The sequence below is a fragment of the Dunckerocampus dactyliophorus genome, chromosome 9 (assembly GCF_027744805.1).
Source record: "Dunckerocampus dactyliophorus isolate RoL2022-P2 chromosome 9, RoL_Ddac_1.1, whole genome shotgun sequence".
Taxonomy (NCBI): domain Eukaryota; kingdom Metazoa; phylum Chordata; class Actinopteri; order Syngnathiformes; family Syngnathidae; genus Dunckerocampus; species Dunckerocampus dactyliophorus.
In genome coordinates, this window is record NC_072827.1 from 15851274 (window position 1) to 15873177 (window position 21904).

The window sequence follows — 21904 nt, forward strand, 5'->3', positions numbered from 1 at the left end:
CCCTAGGACTTTTGTCACCAATCAGCCTGCCAGCTAAGATGCTACTCTCTGCTCTGTAGAAGAAGCTGTGGCTGGAATGACAGTCTGCCAGAGGACATCAAAAAACGTTGGACAAATTGGCAGACGGATTTGGAGAAACTGTCCGCACTTTAGATTAAAAGATGCATTAAGACACAGAAATTTGGACTACTAACTTCTACATCATCATTTTTCTGATGCCAGTGAAAATGGATTTGGTTTGGTAACCTATATCAGAATGGAAAACCAGAGAAATCACATTCATGTTTTGTTTCTTCTTGTAAAGGCAAGAGTTACACTGTTGAAGAGCGTTACCATTCCTCGGTTAGAGTTAACCGCTGCAGTGTCGGTAGCCAGGATGGATCAAATGTTGATGTCGGAGTTGCAGTTGAGTCCATCAGTGTTTTGGACTCCCGAAGTACATATGCAACGAGGACAAGGGTTTCCATACCTTTGTGGCCAATCAAATTTCGACCATTAGAGAAACATCTGGAGTGTTCCATTGGCGTTATGCGAACACCAAAGAGAATCCAGCCGATGTGGCATCTCGGGGGCTGAAAGTAGACAACCTGCTGCAGAACACCAGAAGGATTGAAGGTCCGAAGTTTCTATCAAAACCTGAAAGGGAATGGCCTGTGTCAGTCGTGGACAATGCCATTGGTGTGGACGACCCAGAAGTTTAACGAGAGGCAGTCGTCAATGCTGTTGTAAAGAAATCCTGCACATCAACCGATCATTTGATCACCCACTTTTCTGACTGGCATCGATTAAAGGTTTCCGTGGCCTGGTTGTTGCGTGTCCAACAGATGTTGTTGAAGTTGAGCCAGAAGAAGAGAGCTGTTCCTGGATGAAGGACTGTTGAGAGTTGGTGGAAAACTGAGTAAAGCGTTCATGCCTGAAGAGTTGAAGCATCCTGTCATCTCAAGAGAGTTGCATCTCTGGACGGTGATCATCTGCACAGAGTCTTGACTAAAAGGGGAATACATTGCAGTGTCAATCCACCGGCTGCTTGGTGGAATATGGGAAGTATCGGTGTCGGTATCATTAATCAGTGGTTTTAACTCGGTATCGGATTGATACCAACAGTTTTTGTATCGCCTACCCCTAATACTTATTGATTAATACATATTGATTTTATGTTAACATAATGAAATCTATATGTTAAATGCAAAATTTAACCTGTAAGCAAATAAAGGTGAGAAACAACAGCTGCACATTTTTTTCTTTTATTGACTAAAGTTCGAAAGGAAATTCTTGCAAGTTAACAAGATAGCAAGTTAGCAAACAGAAAGGTTTAACACTCAAGTGGCAAGGAAGCTGCTGGTGTCAAGGAAACATCTTTGGTTGAAGTGGTTTCCTAGTCTCTGAATTACCAATCTATTGTCCAGCCACCAAATTAAAACCAAATCACTAGCTGTTTTCTTTCTAATGAGAGACAATAACTGAGACATCTTTCCAGACCAATAATAGGCATATATTCACATAAATCTATACATTTTTATTTTAAACAGAAATATACTGTATGTCACCAAAGTTGAACATTTACAAAGATGATAAGCAGAAAATACCTTAATTCCAGTAAGATTCAAAACACTAGCGTGCACCACACATAGCAGAAAAAAGAGACAATTAATCAGTAGTACTAATTACGTTAATTAAAAAAAAGATAATACATTGTGTTTGTAAAAATTAATCTAACAATCCTTAAGTCTGTCAATCCAGTTTCTAATGCTTATCCTGTTCAGGGTCGTGGGGAGCTGGAGCCTATACCAGCTGACTTTGAGCAAAAAGTGGACGTAACACCCTGGACTGGTCCAGTTAAATGTATTTCTACATGCACAGCAACGGGCTAAGGCATCAGTGAGTGACAAGTTTTACAAACATGCACGCAAGCAATCATTGTGCTTAAAGGAAGGTAACCTGATTCTGCATTTCTGCTTGTGTGTATGTTTAACCCTAAGTGTAATGCAAATTTCTCTCTTGTGCATCCAGCCTTAGAAACATCGGCCGTATAATATATTGGCAATCAGTAGAGTATTATAGCTTTGACAAAAGGAGGCATTTTACTGTTTTATCTACAAAATGACTGGAATCTATTCCTTTAGGAGTGCAATTATTCATACCATCTTGTACATGTTCAAGGCAGATGATGAGTATGCATGCGCATGTCACAGGCAGCCCAAGCAATGGTAAAAGGTAAGGTAAATGTCAGACGCACAAATATCACTAAACATTTGATTCGGATGCCTCACAACCACCGAGAAGCAAATCACTCAAAAATGCGTAGCTCTACAATCCATCACATAAAGTACACCATCCCAAAGCTGTTATCGTAATCATACTTTTGTATAGCGCAAAACATCAAGAAGAATGTGTCCCACATTGACAAGTCATTTCTGCAAATAAACATACTGTGTGAATGCCCAGAAAAAAACAATAGCAGGAGAATGAGAATGTAAACTACTGTCATTTTAGATTTCTCTAAATATAAAAATAAATTCTACCCAACACGTTCTCTGACTGTAAAAATTCAAATTATTGAATTAAAATTCCTTTACGTTCTTGTCATCTTAAAAACATTAAATAATTTGTTATATATATGTGAATATTCTGTTCTTTTCCATTAGTAAGTTAGTACGTACAGTATTTTAATACACATAAGACACATAATGTTTAACTCAGGGTTGTCCAAAGTGTGTTTTTTTTATTGGCCGTTTGCATAGTCTAAAAATAAAATGAATTAATGATGATATATTTTGAGATGTTCTTTGTATACTGCAGTATAAGCTTGTTACTGTCTTATACTTGCGCCTGCACTGACTACTGTGTCATTTGGTGTCTTTTTTCGAATATTTATGGGTTTAATGGAATGGGATTGCACCACTTAATGCATTTTGTTACATCATTATTATGCAAGGAGTGAGCTCTAACATTTCATTGTTATTCACTATGATGATGACAATAAAGTAATGGATATTACTGAGAAAATGATTAAATTGCACAAGTGGTTCTCAATTATTTCCGAAAAATAACCCCACTCGCCGATTTCAAATACTACTGAGAACCTGATATTTACTTATTTATCTGTACAAACCACTGTATGAGTTGCTGGCACCAGCCTCGTTCAAACATAAATAAAGACACTGACAGACCTTCCAACCTTGACCAGCTCACCACCAACCCCACTAATTTGTGACTGATAGCACAAAGCTAAGATGTTGATGTTTTGTTCAGATAGCTTAGCATATATTGACCTACATTGGATGTGTTTTAGCCTCCTTAATGCACAAAATGTATCAAAGTGAACACCCTAGCATTTATTTTTTTCCGTATGTGGCCTTCGGTGGAAAATGTGTCATGACAGTAAAAGACATGAATTCACTGGTTAATTCTGGAGACCAAAACATCTCCAGTTCGCGATAAAACAAGTTTAAAACCCTAACCCTAACCCAAACTCTCCATTCCTGCTCTTGCACATCCTGGCAACATACTACCTCAAGGGGCTGTGCGGGTACAAGTGTTGTTGCCAAAGATTTACTAGTTTTCACAATGAAAAAAGAACAAGAACAAAGAGGCTGTTTTTCATTTCCAATCAGAGAGGCAGACAAGCCCAGCAAGAGGGAGATAGTTGGACCAGCGCCCTGGAGATGCTGCTATTGAAGTTGTGAGCAGTGGTTTTATGATGTCTACGTTACTGCAGTCCGTGTCAAGTTCTTTAGACGACGCTGGTGATTGTCAAAAGCAGTAATGTCACACAAACATTGAGAAACAACTCTGAATGTAAGAATTGTTGTCTACCGTGTATCAGTGTGTGTGTTCATGAGAATATCAAACTAATTTATATGCTTCCTGGATGAAGAACAGGAATGGTCAACGCTAAAAAACTAAGATGCTTGCTCAACAACGACCGTTTCCGTAGGAGTCTGCACATTTGCTGCGGTCTTCACTTCGGTTTTGTGGTTCTCATCTTCTTCCTCCTCTTCTTCCTCCTCACCAACGTCGTCATCACGTTCTGGGACGGCGAGACCAGCAGAACGATCACCGTTTAATTCACACTGGATGCTTGTTGGTTCTCCATTGATGGACAGCTCTGCTTTTATGTCGTCTGAGGTTGATCGATTCAGCATTTCTCCACTTTTCTCCCCAGCACCTTCCAGGGTGTGCACCGCAGCCAAAGGGGTATCTCTATCTAAGGATTCCAGTGGAGGAATCTCCACATGTGCTTCTCCCCCTGAGGCCAGGTCTTGGGAGGGAATCTCCCCATCTCTGACTTTCTTCACATTGAATGTCATGGGAGACACCTTGAATGAGGAGCTTTTGGTAGAAGGGCTTTTGGGGTGGGTAGGACTGAGGCTCTTCATGATTTTTTCCCGCTTTTCTGGGGGCACAATCTTGGTGGTGATCTGGGCCATCTTTTTCTCAATGCTCTTCTTGAGACTATCAACCTTTTTCAGACTGGAGCGCTTGAACTTGTCAGACCTTCTCTCAAACGTTTGGGAAGTACCCGCAGCCCCATGTTCCATCATGTGTCCCTCAGCTCTGTGTGCTGAGAGTTCATCATCATCATCGGAAGAAAGGCTTATGGTCTGGAGACCTTCCTCCTGCGTATGGATGCCGTCAACAGAACTGGCAACTGACATATTCGGCAGCGTGGACTCCGCATCATACTGGCTTGGTTGTGGGGTCTTGAGAGAATCCTTGACAAACACACTGGAGGGGATCTCATTGTCCTCCTGTTAAGAAACAGACAAAAAAAGATCAGGGAAACCTTACATAAGATATATTTACAACCCCTTGCTAAAGTATTCCTTACTTTTACACAAAATGATGGTGTCCACCAAAGGTAACCATAATGACCCATGGTTATGACCCTGCCTTTTAAAGAATCAGAATTGAGAACCAAGAATCGTTTGGAACCAGCCTACATTCAAAATGCCATCAATAAAATGTCCCTGTGTGCGTTGTGTACAGTATATAATATACGCCTGCATGTGCCATAACTCCACCGCCGCAATGGGCCACCCGATTTGCAACACAGAACATGCTGTTAGACCGGGCATGCGTATTTAAGGCAAATATTGGTCATTGGTTTTCGGACTCCCCCACTGCACATTTTGGAGTGGCCTTTTTTTGTGGCCAACCTAAGGCACACCTGTGCAACACAGGTGGTCCTGAGTTTTGTCGTTTTGTGGTTACGTATGCACTGCCATTAATTATTAACACTGTACAGAATGAAAAGAGACATAGCACGTACATGTACAGTACATTGGCAGACTGGTGGAGTAACACCAGGAAGGACAACATCACTTTTGTTCTTTATAATTAACTATTTAAGCCTAATTTCCATTATGACTCTCAAGGCAGACTCATCTGGTGGCAGTGCATAAAAGTGAAAGTCAAAGTAAAAGTGAAATTGGACTTCATAGGATGCTCACTGAAGAATAAAATATTGGATGAATGCCCGGTCCAAACTGCTGAAACGCGGCGACCATCATGAAGTACAAAGATCGTATCTTTGAATATGTGAAAGGATCTGCTCCTATGAAATGGACAGCGGTAACTAAGTAGCCGAGTGGTCTTATTATTGAGACAACCAATTAATTACTTTCTTTTTTATTACCCTTTGATGTAACTATTGCATTTCATCTTTTGGTTACTGTATTTTATGTCTTTCATGTGTTCTGTGTACAGTGTGAGTGACTTCGGAGTTCATTTTGGTATAATTTAGGCATAAGATCTGACTTACACCAAAACTGATTTTACATCTTCAACTTTTCCAATGGCAACAGAAGATTTTTCCCAACTCACTGACAAAATGACACCAGCATCACATTGTCAGCATAGATACCCTTTGAAAAAAAACATATTTAAATATTTGAGACAATTTTGAACCCGTATTGTTATCTACAAATGTTAAAAGTAAGATGTGTCATCAGACATTTTTGAAATAACAATTGTTCCTGCAAGGAAGAATGTATGGCAGTTTGTAAGACACTTTAAAGTGATGCCAAAGGCTTTTGTGGAACTGTTCATGGGTTGTTATTAGCACATACTCAAAGACCGGGTGGACCAGATGATCTGGAAGACTTATGGTTCTTGCACATTCTATATTTGTTTGTCTGATGAAGCTTTAATTTTCAACAGATCAGAACGTTTTTCCTTCAGATGTGTCAAATGAAAACACTTTATGGCCTTCCTCCAATGCAGTGTTTCCCAATCTTTATTGAGCCAAGGCACATATTTTACATTCACAGCACACCACTAAACCAAAATGTTGTATGAATGGCAACAGGTGGTTAATTATTACCTTCTGGCAGCTGGTGGAAGTGTGTTTAATTGTTCTGCCTCTCAATATACATCACATAGACGGACGGATAAAGATACATTATCTGTATGAAATAATCTTTTTTGTACCAATTATGTAAAAGAGGATTTGATCTCCAATGTACCACGGCACAGTGGTTGGGAATGTCTACTGTAGCGTGAAGTAGCTCACAGACTACAACTACACCTGCAACACACCTTGGAAACATGGTGGAAATGGAAATAATTTTTCCAAACCTTCAAACATTGTGAAAGCTGAAAAACAGAGCTTTTTCAAGGAACCCTAACAATTATTGGTGGCGTTTCACTTTAATAAGTATAGAGCATGTACATGAACTCAAAAATGGTCTTGTTGGTGTGATGCTGCACCACCATCAACTGAAGCCACTAAACTCGTAAAATAATCTGTCCTAACCTCCGATTGTTTGCATCTCTTGTTTGCAGTTTATGCGGAATGGAACTACAACAATTGATTCATCGATTATCCAGTTAATCGACAACTATTTTGGTATTTGTTTATTCATTTTTTTTGTTTAAAAATGTAAATATCCTGACTTCAGCCACTCAAATGTAAATATATATTAATTTCCTTAGTCATCCATGAAAGCAAACCTACTATAGTTATGTTTTAGGCATTTATGGCTAGCTGCTGTTTTTTGATTGGTCCGCGGCACATTCCAAAAATACATTTAAACAAGAAAAACTAAAAAACAACATAAAAAATAAATTAAAAAAACAGTAATTTTACGTAAATAAAGACAAAATATTTGTCTGGCGACCAGTCCCGAGTGTACCCCGCCTCTCGCCCGAAGACAGCTGGGATAGGCTCCAGCATACCCACAATCAAAGTGAAAACAAGCGGTCGAGAAAATGGATGGATAGACAAAATATTAGAACAATAAAGTAATAATAATAAGAGAAAAAAAATAGCAGAAAGATGAACTGCTAAAGAAAAAAATATGTATTTTTTTTAATCAAAAATATTATGAGATGCAAACAAAGCTGAAATTTTGGGAAAATTAGGTTGGGTAAAAGCTATAATATTACAATAAGAAGTAAAAACATTACGACAATAAAGACGTAATATTAAAAGAAAAAATTAAGAAAGAGAGAAGAATGTGAAAGTGTTTGTAAAATAAAAAAACGAGCATTGAGCAAAAAAGTGTAATGTAAAGAGAAAAAGTTCATATTAACAATACCACATTAATAATTAATTAATAATACCGATGTTTTTTTTTTAAATATAAAAAAACCTCTTGGCATATCTACGTAGGTTGGTTTAGAAAATGCTAAAGTGACCCCTGCATCCTTTGATTTTGATGTGGCCCTCGGTGGAAAAAGTTTGGACACCCCTGGTCTAGGGCATAACCGATTACTTGATTAATCAAAACAACAAGCTTCAGATGAATTGACGAAGAAAATAATTGTCATTTGCAGCCCTACTGCACAATGACAAGCAAATGCACATGGGGTTTCAATAAGAAAGAAAAGAAAGAAAACACATTACCAAAAAGATTTGTTGATAGGACGTTTTGACTTTTGAGGATTGCACTTTTCAAAAAGGGTTGCGCACCTGCCTAAACTTGACTAGTCATGATGAGATTATTTGGCTTGCCTAACCCCCAGTGCTTGACAAGAAACTGTGAATTGAGCTGGGAAACTCTCTGCAAAATGCTGCGCTAATTGTGCATCAAAAAGCAATGTTTAACATAGGTTTTTGGTTGTATTACAAGGATATAATTAAAATATCCCCGCGACTTTAGTGGGGATAAGCGGCAAAGAAGATGGATGGATAATTAAAATATTGCTTCAATGGGCACAGGTTGTTTGGCACCCAGTACCATTTCTAAAATGAGCACATTCACACCAACATCTTTTCACTCTCACACACACACACACACAGACACACATACTTACCCATTGTGGTAGTCTCGCATTGAGGAAGTTCAGTAATTAATTGCCTCTCAAAACAAATACTCATTAGCCACTGAGAATGCGGTGTGATGTGATGCTACACTGCATGTGTGTTGGTGTAATAATGACCAAAGATAACACAAGTATGTAGATCAATTTGTAAAGAAACCCAGCAAGAAAAGATAATTTCATGTGACAACATGTTGATTGTTTTATAATGCTCTGCAAGTCTTCCGCTGTCGAAGTGCCATTTTCATGAATAACAAGTAAAGCAATGCGAGCCAGCGCTTATGTAAGCCTTCTCTTAATCTCTCGCTCTATTCAAACCACAGAGATCAGGGATGGGCAGGACAGGACTGAAAGAACTGAGATGAGCGCTTGTTACTTTGCGACCGAAAGTGTCTCTTCATGTCCCACGTGGAACGATGCACTCAATTTGTACACGGTCAATGTGTGTGTGTTTGTAACAGGATATGATCTCATGTTAAAGACACTTCCTGGTGGAAATTCAGATGGAAAGACCGTAATTTCCCTTATTTCCTGGAAAACGTGCCATTCATTTAAAATGCAAATGCTGACAGGTATGGTGCATGTGTGTAAAGCTTGTCATAAAAGGTGTTTTATTGAGTCATCAGATGTTTTCCACCGTTAACACATACTAACATAGTAAGCAAGGTGCCTGTGGTAAATTACATATAAACCAGAACGTTGTCAAAGGGGCAGTTGGCAGAGCCGTTGGGATAAAGGAAGTAATGGAGGAGTATTTCATGAATGACACGCCCAATGATGTCACAGTTTGAACTTCGAACTATAAAAGAACAACAGCGAGCCAGATTTTCAGGTTAAGAATCAAATAAATTATTGAAATGGAATGAAGGACTGGTGGTGCAAAGAACACAGAAGAGATTGCATCACTGTAACACACAAAGCATCAATGACTTAAAAAAACACAATTTCACTGTGGGTGGGATTCACTGCTAAGATGTTCATATACTGTAGGTGCCATTATAAAACATTATTAAATATATACAGTACATTATGGGCCGCACGGTGGTCTAGTGGTTAGCACGTTGGCCAACACAGTAACAGCCTGGAGATCGGGAAGACCTGGGCATTTCTGTGTGGAGTTTGCATGTTCTCCCCGTGTGCGCGTGGGTTTTCTCCGGGTACTCCGGCTTCCTCCCACATTCCAAAAACATGCAGGTGAGGTTAATTGGCGACTCTAAATTGTCCATAGGTATGAATGTGAGTGTGAATGGTTGTCTGTCTATATGTGCCCTGCGATTGGCTGGCGACCAGTCCAGGGTGTACCCCGCCTGTCGCCCGAAGTCAGCTGGGATAGGCTCCAGCATGCCCCCGCATGAGGAAGAAGCGGTATAGAAAATGGATGGATGGACAGTACATTATGCACATTGTGGCCCCACTGATTAGTCGGTCGATTAATCGGTAATCGGGCAACATTTGTCGGACTGACACAGATGTTAACGCTTGTTTTTCACGGATAAAATGCAGGTAATAATCGGCTGAATAAAGTACTTTTTGCACTATACTCCACCGCCAACTGTATTGCTGTCGTCCGTCGCCACTTTGTGCTTTCTGCGATTTTACTCTATCTTTCAGAAATATATGAATTATATATCTATATTATTATATATATAATATATATTATATTAATCATTGTTATATTAATCATTAACTGGCAGACACCACATTTGGAATACAGGAAGTGAACAAATGTATTGCAGTTGATGGGGGTAGGATTAAATAAACTTGGTTTCTTCCTACTGCTTTTGGACATGTGGAACTGCGAATTGTACTATGTGTTATGTATTCTATTGGAATTTGTATGCATGTTCAAATAAAATTAAACCATTACCATTAACAAAAAGACACATTCAAACGTTGGTGAAATATACAGTAGTACTCTACACTGGTCACTAGGTGTCAGTGATGTCACTGTAATGTTCAGTGAGACACACAAGCACCAGACTTCATCGCCGGAACAACGGGCTTTGATTTCAGTTTGAATTATCTCACAACAGGCACTATAATGCCGAATAAAAATCACAATCAAAACCAAAACACAATCTACTTTTGCGGCCATTACCCATGCAAAGCTGAAACTCAACTCTGAACCCACTTCCTGTTCGTCTCTCTTCCAGGTTCCCTAGGGAACACACAATATCTGATAATAAAAGTATCTAAAAATAGTATATATGTTCTCTCTTCAATTTAAATGTTTGTAACAAGTGTTAGTGTGTATATTTAAGCCATCAAGACAGGTATTTTGTCTCTGTTTTTCATTTGAAAAAATTAACATTTTATTGGAATCGAAATCGGCATCTGCCCCAAAAATTCCATATCAGTCGGGCCCTTATGCACATTTTTCCCGACAATTTGTACACACAAACACACACACACACACACACACATGTACATATATCAAATTAAACTCCACTGTTTTGCATGTTTCCATTCCAGGAAGTCAGTTTCAATGTCAACCCAACAGGCACACCCTCACGTATCAGTGGACAGTCGGAAGGACGGCGGAAAGGAAGGAAAGGAAATGGAATTGCACATTTTTCCATGAGAACCTCCCCTAAAACATGATCAACTCTCCAGGAAATGCATATTCTTAGCCAAGGCTACAGAACCGCTTCAGCACAGCACTATTTCATATTTTTTTTTTTATATTCATATAACATTTTTAAATAGCAAAAATGTTCCTTCTGTTGTCTACCTCGTCTTTACCGAAAATTTACACACAGTATCAAGTGAAGACATACTTTTCCATCTACACCTCTCCCATATCTGCGTTGACACACGGCTACAGTATAGGAGTCACAAGATTACAAAGCACAATAAACAACACACTGCTGGAATGAAGACTCTCGCAATGTTGAGATGTGACCAAGAGTTTCAGACACCTGATTCAATCCTTATTTTAACCACACGTCATGCACCTGACAATATTTTATTTTATTTATTCAGTGTCTTTTTAATGTGTTTTCAACGTCACTCGTGTAGGATGACATCCCTATTTTTTGGAGCTGCTCGCTATTGGCTTTCTGTCCGATATACTGATATTGACCAGAGCTTCATTACCAATCAGGGTGTACCTATATCATTATTGGTAGAAAAAAACCCAATACAGATATGATATGATATCTCACTTTAATGCCAATATCGGTAACATTTATTATTTTTGTTCGTCACCTTTTTTAGATCTTTTCTTTCAATCAGCTGTCACAGATAACGTATATACTGTACAATCCAAAACAATGTAAAACGGAGCCATTGTTTGGTAAAGAGCACACTTTAGATAATCCCACTGCAAGTTGTCACCAGGCGAGATATGAATAGAACATTTTTACATACATGTAGTATGCAAGTAAGATGATATCATTCTGCCTAATCTGCAGACAGCATGCATCGGTCCCTAGATACACAGCATAACAAAACTCCCACTTTGGAAGCAATTCAACAAAAAATATTGTCAACATGAATAAGGGAAGTACACTACGCTACACAAGTTTTCTACCACGACGTTATTAACAGGCTTAGCATGCAATGACAAATATGCACAGTATGTTGCCTTGGCAGTTCTAAAGACAAACATGAGGTCAAATACTTGGAGATTTGTTTTAGGAGTGAAAAGATATGTCTATACTAGGGGTGTCCAAAATGGGGGCCAATATAACAAAAAAAACTAAGAAAAAGTCGTAATGTTACAAGAATATCGTCATAATATTATGATGGACTATAACGTTAAAAAAAGACGTAATATTATGATTAAAAAAAAAACCAAATAATAATAATTTTTGGAAAATTAGGTTGCAAAAAAAGTTACAATGTTACCAAAAAACAGATGTAATTTTATAAGAATAAAGTCAAAATATTAAGAGAAAAAATTGTATTCTAACGGGAAAAAAGTTCCAATTTTACGATAATTAATACATAATATTTTTTTTTAAAAAGACTGACTTTTTTAAAGTCATAATATTACGAGAGAAATTTTGTGAAGATTATTTGAGCGGAATGTTAAAATATTTGCAAAATAAATAAAAAAATAACAGAAAAAATGGGAAAAAAATTAGCAGTTTATTAGCAAAGTTTATATTAATAATATGCTTTTTCACCTATATCACGAAGCTGAGTTTTTTTCTTGAAATATACTGTACATAATTTCTTAGAATATATATATGTGTTGATTTACAAAATATCAAAGTGGACCTTGCATTCTTTCATTTTTCAGTATGTGGCCCTCACTGGAAAAAGCTTGACACCTCTGGTCTACACTATAATACAAATTATTGTTTTACTGACATGCTGATTTTTTTTTTTTACGTATTTCCATGTTCACTTTCATTATTTGTCATTTAGTTACATGCTGTAAGATGTGTCCAGCTGTACTGCATTGTCATCTTATGAGATTTGTCTTCTGGTGGAGGGATTTTTCCTCAACACATCTTCAACCTGCCCAAACATGCAGAAATAGATCTGATCTTATAATTTACGATTCTTGCGAACAGATGCAGTGAACCGCAGCTACGCCTAAATAGATGGTTGGCCCTGAATGACAACTTACTCAAAGGATTTAACTGTTGGTATTCATTATTTGCTTACCTTCAGCTGTAATATGCAGTCAATTGTGACAAAATTGCCCCTGCATAGTGGATTTAACAGTATCTGCCGTTTTGCTACAGCTTTTTAAAACCTTTTCTTAGCCTTGGCTCATAAAAGAGAGCTACAGGGCGAGGCTGGGAACACAAATACCTGTTTGTCCTCCAGTTTGTCTTGTGACAATGAGTAATGCAAAAGCACATAGCTTTGTATGTTAGCTTTTGTAGGAAAAGTATGACAGATCATCATATTGTGTCAAGCAAAAATCTTTCAACACATATTCATCATGATTGGTCAGCTATGAACATGTAGCATTTCAATGAACAACAAAAGAAAATGCTTCAACAACCTCATTTTAATAGCACACATGTGGCTTGGTTGCAGAGCATGGTACTCTTTCCTTGCAATGTGTGTATGTTTACTTTTTGATAGTGTGAGAGAGTGCCTGACTCAGGCTACTGTATGTCCAGAAATGTGCAACATGTCATGTTTTTAAACCTTATCTAACACAGAACATTACTTTATTGACTTATGTGTGTTCATTTAGTGCAGCGGTAGACGCGTGTGTGTGCGTCTTGTACACATGCTTAAAGGAATGTCCTTTTTTGCTATGTGCATGCACTTCATGAATGTTGCATGAATGGATGCATAGAACTAGGGTTGTGAACGATAAACTGATGCGACCGGACATCCAGTTTGACAAGCGAGTGATATGGTTGCACCGGTAGAAGTCTCCTGGATCGATAAGAATCAGCCATAAATCCTTAGATTAATCAATTGTAGAGACATGCACTGGGTATCGCAAGACTAGCAACCAGTTGACAGTCTGTCTTTTAAAAAACAAGAGCCTGGGCTGCGAGCGAAAGGATTGTTGCGACTGATAGCGATCTAATTTATCATACATTAAGTATTGTGTAAAACTAAGACAGGAACAACATAATTAAAAGCACTCAATAATTACAGATCCACCATCCACCAGTACGAGCCTTGAGTTTGTTTTGTAGAGAGAAGATTAACGTCACTGTTTGCTAGCATGAATTAACTGGAGGTTGTGCACAAATCCCACAAATATTCACATTAGCACTCAATAACGTCATCGAATCTTACTTTTATTAGCATTTGGGAGAAAGTATGAGGTGAAAGAAAAAGGGTAAAAATACTGTACAGTATAGTATTCAATCTGTGCAGTGTGGGATAAAGTTAGATGGTGTGTTCAAGGACCACCAAACAAAGTGACACATGTTGCAACATATGCAAAACTGTGCGACTTCTAACTGTAATTCAAATTTCAAATAAAGTAATGGCCCATCTTTCCAAAATTGATACCCATTTACATTAAATTTGATGTAGTTATTTACAAAAGATTTTTTTTTTATCATTATGCCTGCAAGTTTGGGCATTTGGGGACCCCAGCCTTACAGCATGCTTGGGGATAGGTGCTCTTTTGCACATTTGAAAAAATACTGTAAGAATGTCACTTTCATAGAATTGGGTTCTTTATTTTATAATGTAAGATTAATGTCTACATCAACAAACATTAACCGCAGAATCAAATTGAAACAAATCAAATCTTATTGTTTGCGCACTGTATCTAATCGTATCGAATCATTCTGTTTTTTAAATATATCATTTTTGAATCGCATCGTAACCTCTGTATCTTGATTAAAATCGAATCATCCATCACAAAGAGATTTACGTCCCTACAAAGAACATATACTGGAGATTCAAAGCTGTTCTCTTATGTGAAGAATACTAAATCAATACACGCGGTAAATAGATGTAAGATGGTATCGTTTACAATCATAATAAAACAAAACAACTATTTTAACATTTTCCTATAGTGCACTGCGCCCAAGCAAAGCATTTATTGGTGCCCGGGTGCTGCAATAATGTCAGCCTCCCTCTGTGCTTTTCTGACTCCCTCTGGTGGACAGAGGCAGCATTGCAGCGCCATCCATCCATCCATCCATGCATCCATTTTCTATGCCGCTTGTCCTCCAATTAAATGCTTTGCTCAGATGAAATGCATTATGGGAAAACATTAAAATAGTTGTTTAAATTTTAAACTCATATTGGTACTTGTTTGTATATTTCCTAACTACCTTTTGTGTGTTAAGTTGCTGTGTGTTACATTTAGTATTCTTTGTAAGATGACACCGTGAGTCAGATTGTTTTATTGAGTCAGGACCTCCTGCGATTTCCAATGGGTCGACAAAGTCGTTGTGAGTTTTTTTCATAGACATGTGTGTCTTACATAAGTCCAAATCTGTTTTTCTCTCTAAATTTTGTGGGCGCGGCTTAAACCCCTGTTCGTTTTATACAGCGGAAATTATGGTAAACTGTTCCTGCTCAAAAAGATGAACGTTACTTTTGTGATATTGGAGGTGTTGCTGTCTGCTAAAGTTCTGCTGTCACCTGGTTCTGACTTGGCTTGACAAACCATGTTTGCGGAGAATTCAGTGTGCTTCCACGCAACGCCTTAGAGCTTGTAATGGTGCTCACTAGGATGGTGACGTAGCGAAGCGGCCAGGCGAAGAGAAGAGAACGAAGAAATGTGTATCTCAAGCTTTTGTTTACACGAAAACACCGGGGGTTTGTGTAAACACCAATGCCGGCTGTCAAAATGTATTAGATGCTACAGTGGATCATAGGAGTACATGTCCCAACAATATACTTGAAAAATATTGATGTTTTTCAGCTTCCGTTGTGTGAATTTGGCTTCATCGTATTCTGTTATGAAATGAATGATGCTCAGGGCTGCACCAGCAGTTCAGTTGAGGATCACCAACCAGCTTCTCAACCAGTTACAATTACATTTCTCATCCTCTGGCCACCCACAGTCAACACTCATCTACAAGCCGATGATGGTGCATGTTAGCAATCCAACATAGGTCTGTATATTGTGCTACCAGCCATATAAGCTTTATGCTATAGACAAAGCAAATTAGTGTAATGTGTAATAATATATCTCATTAGAAACAACAAAGAACAAGCTGTGGGCCACATTTTGGACACCCCTGGTCTACAGTGTTTCTTTTTAGGAAGGTGGAAGTGCAACAAAATGTGAGAGTTTGAACAGGATGGTGATTATTTTATTTTTTAGTAAAGTTACATGCAGAGTTAATAGTTGCAGTGCTCTCACACTGAACAATGGTAGCATGCAGCTTTTATCTTATACACTCATCAGTTTACAGTGGTGACACGCACCTCGACGTCGAGTCCAGGAGGCGGAGGGCCCTTAGGGGTGCACATAGCTGAGGAGATCTGCCGGGTTTGAGTCGCCTCCACATTTCACTGACACAGACAGTCTTATACTTTCCACTATATACTCTGTCCCCGAATGCCTCGCCTTTTCATCCGATTTTAGGCAGACTGTCCCTCACTTGAAATATGTACAGTGTCGAACATGAGACATTACGTTGCAGGGAGGGCTTTTTGCCAGCATGGACAGACACGCACACGGTGCAAAATGTACAGAAAAAGCACAGTCCATAAGGGCGGATTGTCTTGTGCAGGCTGTACACGGTTTTACCATAGCTCCGATGTTACACTGACCCACTGGGTCAAACCCAAGAGCCCGGTCAACATCATATTAAACTTAAGGCCCGATAATCTAAGAAGGAATCAGTGAAAGTGAATACCAGAAAATCCGGACAAGACCAGAGAGGTGAGTTCACGTCAGTTAATAGTCTCTGAAAGGGAGGAGTGATAATTGGATGTATAATGCTTCATTAATCTGCAAGCTGGCTCGTTACTGTAATGAAAAGGGATTTTCTTTTAATGTTTTTATAACAGTGTTTCTGTATTACACATTCGAGTCTTTGTGAATGGTACCAATATTATGTGAAGAACATCTCTGGTTGATCACACAACAAATCCTCGTTTGGAATTCATGACAATTTAATCGGTTATACTTCAGTGCTCCGGCTAATTCAGCTGCATTTTGTGTGTTGATTGTCTACTTTTGTGCATCACTCCTTTCACTGCAATTTCCCACGTCACTCAAATGCACCTTGTTCGACTATCCAGTCTGGTCTTGTCAAAGGAGATTAAAGTGGAGGGAGACTTGAAAAATGGGCGTGGTACAAAGGTGCTATAATCAGTAAAGGCGGCACCGCTGGATCGATGAGTTTTAGAGCTTACCCACTTGAGTATCCAGGTGATAATGTACTAATTATTACCAAAGTGTGAATGCTTCATTTTCTCATTAAAAACCAGGTCATCAGAAAACAGTATGATTTTATAATGAGACACAGTGGTTGGCATCCATCCACATAATTACACCAAAAACAGGTTTTCCCTTTCTTTCGCTCTCTGTCAGTACTTGTTAAAAAAAAAAAAACATAGTCGCATCACTTTACAAATTATACCTTTCCTAAAGACAAGAGTTACTTGCTATTTATTGTCATTGCAGAATGTTGTGTGCGTGCCTCTTAACCCTCCCTCTCCCTTCCAAAAAAAACAAACTAGGCAGTAACTAGGAGCAGTAATTAAGCCCTCATTAGTCCTTGTTATGTAACAAGAATGCAGCAATGCAGCAGGACATTGTCAGTTTTGAACAACCGCAGTCAACAGTGCACGGGTTGCTTTTTCAACATACTGTAGGCCCTCTGTGTTTCCACCTCAGCTGGCACATACAGGGTGATGAGTGTTCTAGATCCATTTTGCAGAGCGGCAAGAGAGGGCCCCTCAGTCAGTCTTGGTGCGCATCAAATGTATGTTATCAAAGAGGACTCGGCAGTGTGCAGCTTGCGTTTTCAGGACCACTTTCAGAAGATACAATGGCCAAAAAACAGACCAACAGTAAAAATGGAAAAACAAACAATAAAAACCAAAGCTGCGGCACGCTAGAGGGAAAGACATGCAAAATCAACACAATGACTGGAGGGTTAGTTTGGATGAGGTGACTGCGAAAGTGGTGCCAGAGAGAAAGAAACGACAGGTGAACTAAGTTGTCCTATCGCCAAGCTTAAACCTTCTCTCTGATCCCTCGGGCTTGGCATGTCTCATTTACAACTCTGTAACTGCATACGCCGGGCCCAGAACATCAAGATAATAGCTACTGAGTAACATGCACGCTCACACATGCCACACACACACGCAGATGCACACACACACACCTGACCAACTACTAAACCAGTGGTGTCCAAACGTTTTCCACCGATGGCCAAATACTGAAAAATGAAAGAATGCAAGGGCCATTTTGATATCTTGTAAATCAACACATGTAGATATGCTCAGAAGTAATAATTTTTAAAAAGTGCTTGTCAGCTCTTTGCTCTTCTTGTTCCCATTTTTGCTTTTTTTTATTTTAACTTCCTTCTCAAATAATTTTCATAAATTTTCTCTCGTAATATTATGTCTTTATTGTCATATTATTTTGACTTTATTCCCATAACAGCATAACTTTTTCCCCAACCAAATTTTCCAAAAATGTCAAATGTATTTTTTGTTTCTCATAATATTACGACTTAAATATTTTATGTAATATTTCCATTCTATGCTACTAAAATGACATTATTTCACCCCCATTTTACACATTTAGTCTCATAGAATTCTGACTTTTTTCTCCTTTCTTAATATTTTTACTTTATTCTGGTAAAATTAAAGCAGTTCTTTATTTCTGCTGTTTTTTTCATACTATTACAACTTTAACAAAAACAACATCTTTGTTTCATATTTCAACTTTATGCTACTAAAATGACATTATTTATCCTCATAATATTACATTTTTCTCTTAAAATGATGAGGTTTTTCTCTTAATGTTATGATTTTATTCTTATAAAATTACGGCTGATTCTTCTATTTTTGTTGTTGTTTTCTTGTTATTTATATTTATAGAATGCGTTGCGGGCCGCACTTTAACCACCCCTGCACTATGCCCTTCCACATTATTTTTCCAGTATAAGTAAGACCACAGCATTACAGTAACTAGATGAAGTTCTCTAAACATAGTAAACTTGTGCCTCTGAGATGTTGTAAAACAACAGAAATACCTGAATCACAGGTCGAATTCAGCAATGAGTTGAAAGCAAACAGTACGTTCCACTATCTCTAAAACACTTGTCACTCCCTCATGACCTGGAATCCAATCAAATCAATTATTGGCGCCAGCTCTCCTGCATGCAAACAGAGCAACTTGTAGGTTACTGTCTTGGCACCTGCTGCACCTGAACAACAGAGTCTTAGTACCTGGGAAACCAGATAACCACAACGGTTGCGAGCCCTCAGTGGCTCAGGCTGTGTCAACAATACCGACAATTTAAAACCCCCTCCCCACACATCCCGCTTCACTTCCCGTGCACACACTTGCATGCACTTGCTCAACCACACACTGTTATGCATGAAAAAATGGGCAGTCATTCAGGAGCTTTTAGCACACACACACACACCATCGTCATCATTTTAGTTCTGTCAGAGACGTTAAGGAACTTCTGAAATTGTACTCTTTCCCTGTTTGTCAAGACCTATAAAGGTTGTATAGTGTCGATAAGTAATATATCTATGAGACAAGGGAGAGAAGGAGTATATACTGTGAGGATATTTCTTTTTTTTGGTGAGAAAGTGGAAAGTTTATCACTTCTTCAGCACCCGTCTCCAGTTACTCTCACAGGTTTGATGGCAGTTGAAATGGCAAAGCCATCTAAAAGTCAAGTCTCTATCCAGGTTCTTGCTGTGGGGTGAAAACAGATCCTGTCAGAGCCCATTATCCTGCGTCGCTCCATTCCCAGACACACCCATACCCTCCTCTGACACACAAGACAGGGAAGAGAAGAGACTCATGCAATTGTTGAGCTCCCACTTTGAACCCCTATTGCATTCAGCTTAACAATATATTATGTCTAAACCAACTAAATACACAGTGCACGTTTCAGACTGTTGCATGCAGCTCACTGCATCATTTGTCAGGATAAACCTGCAGGTTGCATGAAGTCCTGTTCCTGCTCAACAAGTTTCGACAGCTCAAAAGGAAATTAAGCGGTGTTCACATGTCAACCTGACTCATAAGAGATACACAAACACCTGCCAATGCAGTCAAATATTAATGCAAATATGCACAACCACAATATATACGTTCACCGTCCATTAAGGCACACCTGCATAAACTAATGACAGAAGTTCCCACTTATTAGACTTAAATTACAGATATATCTCTTGCATTGCATAGCATTAGATGCTGCAGGTGTAGCTCAGGTCGTGGCAAGTGAGTACAGTGTGTGTGGCATTTGACGCTCACCTGGAAAATGAGGACTTTAAAGTGGTTCCTCTTTAGCAGGTGGCTGTGGTTTGCCTCCAGCTTCTTCACTTGCACGGCCTGTTTGTCCAAGCGCTCCCTCACCTCCTTCAGGTGACCGCTCATTTTGCGGGAGCGCTCGAGGAGCTTGCTGACGCTGTTGGAGGTGCTGATGTGTGTCTTGGACAGACGGGTCACGTCCCCCTGCACGACCCGCACGGCGCCCTCCAGGTCGGCCTGTCGCTGCTCCATCCGGTGCTGGTTGTCCTGCACCGCCTCCATCATGTTGACAAGCTTATCTAGCAGGGCCACCACGGTGATGGCGCTCACCTGGCCACCCCCGGGGCTGCCAGGGGCGGGTGCGGAGGGGCTCGTGGGACTTTTTAAGCCCAGTCGCGAGAGAGTGCTGGTCGTGGTAGGTGAGGACGGGGCCGACGGCGGGCGGAAGCTCGGGATGAGGAGCTCCGTGTTCTCGGTTGTCTGCTGCGGGATGGTGTGTGTGCTGCCCGACACGCTGCTGGGCTCGGGCTGGGATGCCTCGGCGTGAGGTGCCTCTGCTTCCATGGTTCACAGGTGCTTTAGTCACAAATAAAGCAATAGGTTGTGACCTGTGTCGCACAGATGATGCCGTTGTGGAGTGAACTTAGGCTGTTTTACTTCTTTGACTTGACTCAGCACCCACGCCCAGTTCTGTCTCTCTCTCCATGCGCACACACAAGCACAAACACGCATTGAACTTTCAAAACACCTCCCCCGCAAGCCAAAGGGAGGGGCTTGGTTGCCTGGTAACTTCACAGGACTTGCCCTACTCACAGAGGAGTGGTAGGACTGGAGTGTGTATTCTGGTGTGTGTTGTGTTATCATGTAAGACCAACCACCCCAGTTTAAAGCTTGCTTGGCTGCCTTTGTAAAACATGTGTGATTGCTGCCTGTGCTCTCCGGTGGCCGTGTTGTTTGCACTGAATTGGACTGGAGTGCATTATTGACAGGCCCCCGTGAATAACGAAAAAACGAAAATAATTGATGCACCCTTAAAAATGTGCCGGTGGCACATTCTAAAAATACAAACAAAAAAGTTGTAATATAACAAGACAAAAAAAATAAGAATAATTTGAGGAAAAATAACATCATTTTAGTATCATAAACGTGAAATATTAAAGAAAAATGTTATGTATTTTTTAAGTTGTAATTTTATGAATAACAAACAAAACAACAAATAAAGCCGTAACCTTTGGAAAATTAGCTTGGGTGCAACGTTATAATGTTACGAGAATGAAGTCATAATTCCATCCATCCATCCATTTTCTATGCCGCTTATCCTCATTCGGGTCGCGGGGTAAAGTCGTAATTACGAAAAAAAACAAGAAGAAGTTGAAATAGTGAGGGGGGGGAAAAAAACAACATCAGAAATGGAAAAACAGCTGTAATGGCTGCACCACTGCTACTAGCTATATTGTATGATATGAAAAAAGGAACCATAAAATCACCTTAATTTAGACAAAAACATATTTTACTTACTTTTCGACGACAGCATACATCACTCTGAAATTTCCAGAGGATGAGACCACTTCTTTAAGGAGACTTTGGCGAACCCAGTGTCTTCCACCGCTGAGAAAGGCTGCTCTCGTCTGATGAATTCAATTATTTTTTGTGTTATTAGCTTAGCCGTCTGACTGTCACACACACATACGGGTGAGTGTTAGCCATATGGTTGCATTAGTTGCCGTTTGACGTGAGCTGCCGTGAGCCTCCAAAACTCACCATACTCCGTCAAGCGTTGTTCTTCAAATG

General features: G+C 39.4%; 1 protein-coding gene across 1 annotated transcript; it reads right to left on the bottom strand.

Moving 5' to 3' along the window:
• Positions 1 to 1225: 1225 nt before the first annotated feature.
• On the bottom strand, positions 1226 to 20809 carry LOC129188088 (caveolae-associated protein 2-like). Its single transcript, XM_054788101.1, has 2 exons — positions 20117 to 20809; positions 1226 to 4751 (listed from the first exon to the last, which is right to left on the bottom strand). The coding sequence occupies exons 1-2, from the start codon at positions 20675 to 20677 to the stop codon at positions 3903 to 3905; spliced, it is 1410 nt and encodes a 469-aa protein (XP_054644076.1). The 5' UTR covers positions 20678 to 20809; the 3' UTR covers positions 1226 to 3902.
• Positions 20810 to 21904: the final 1095 nt, after the last annotated feature.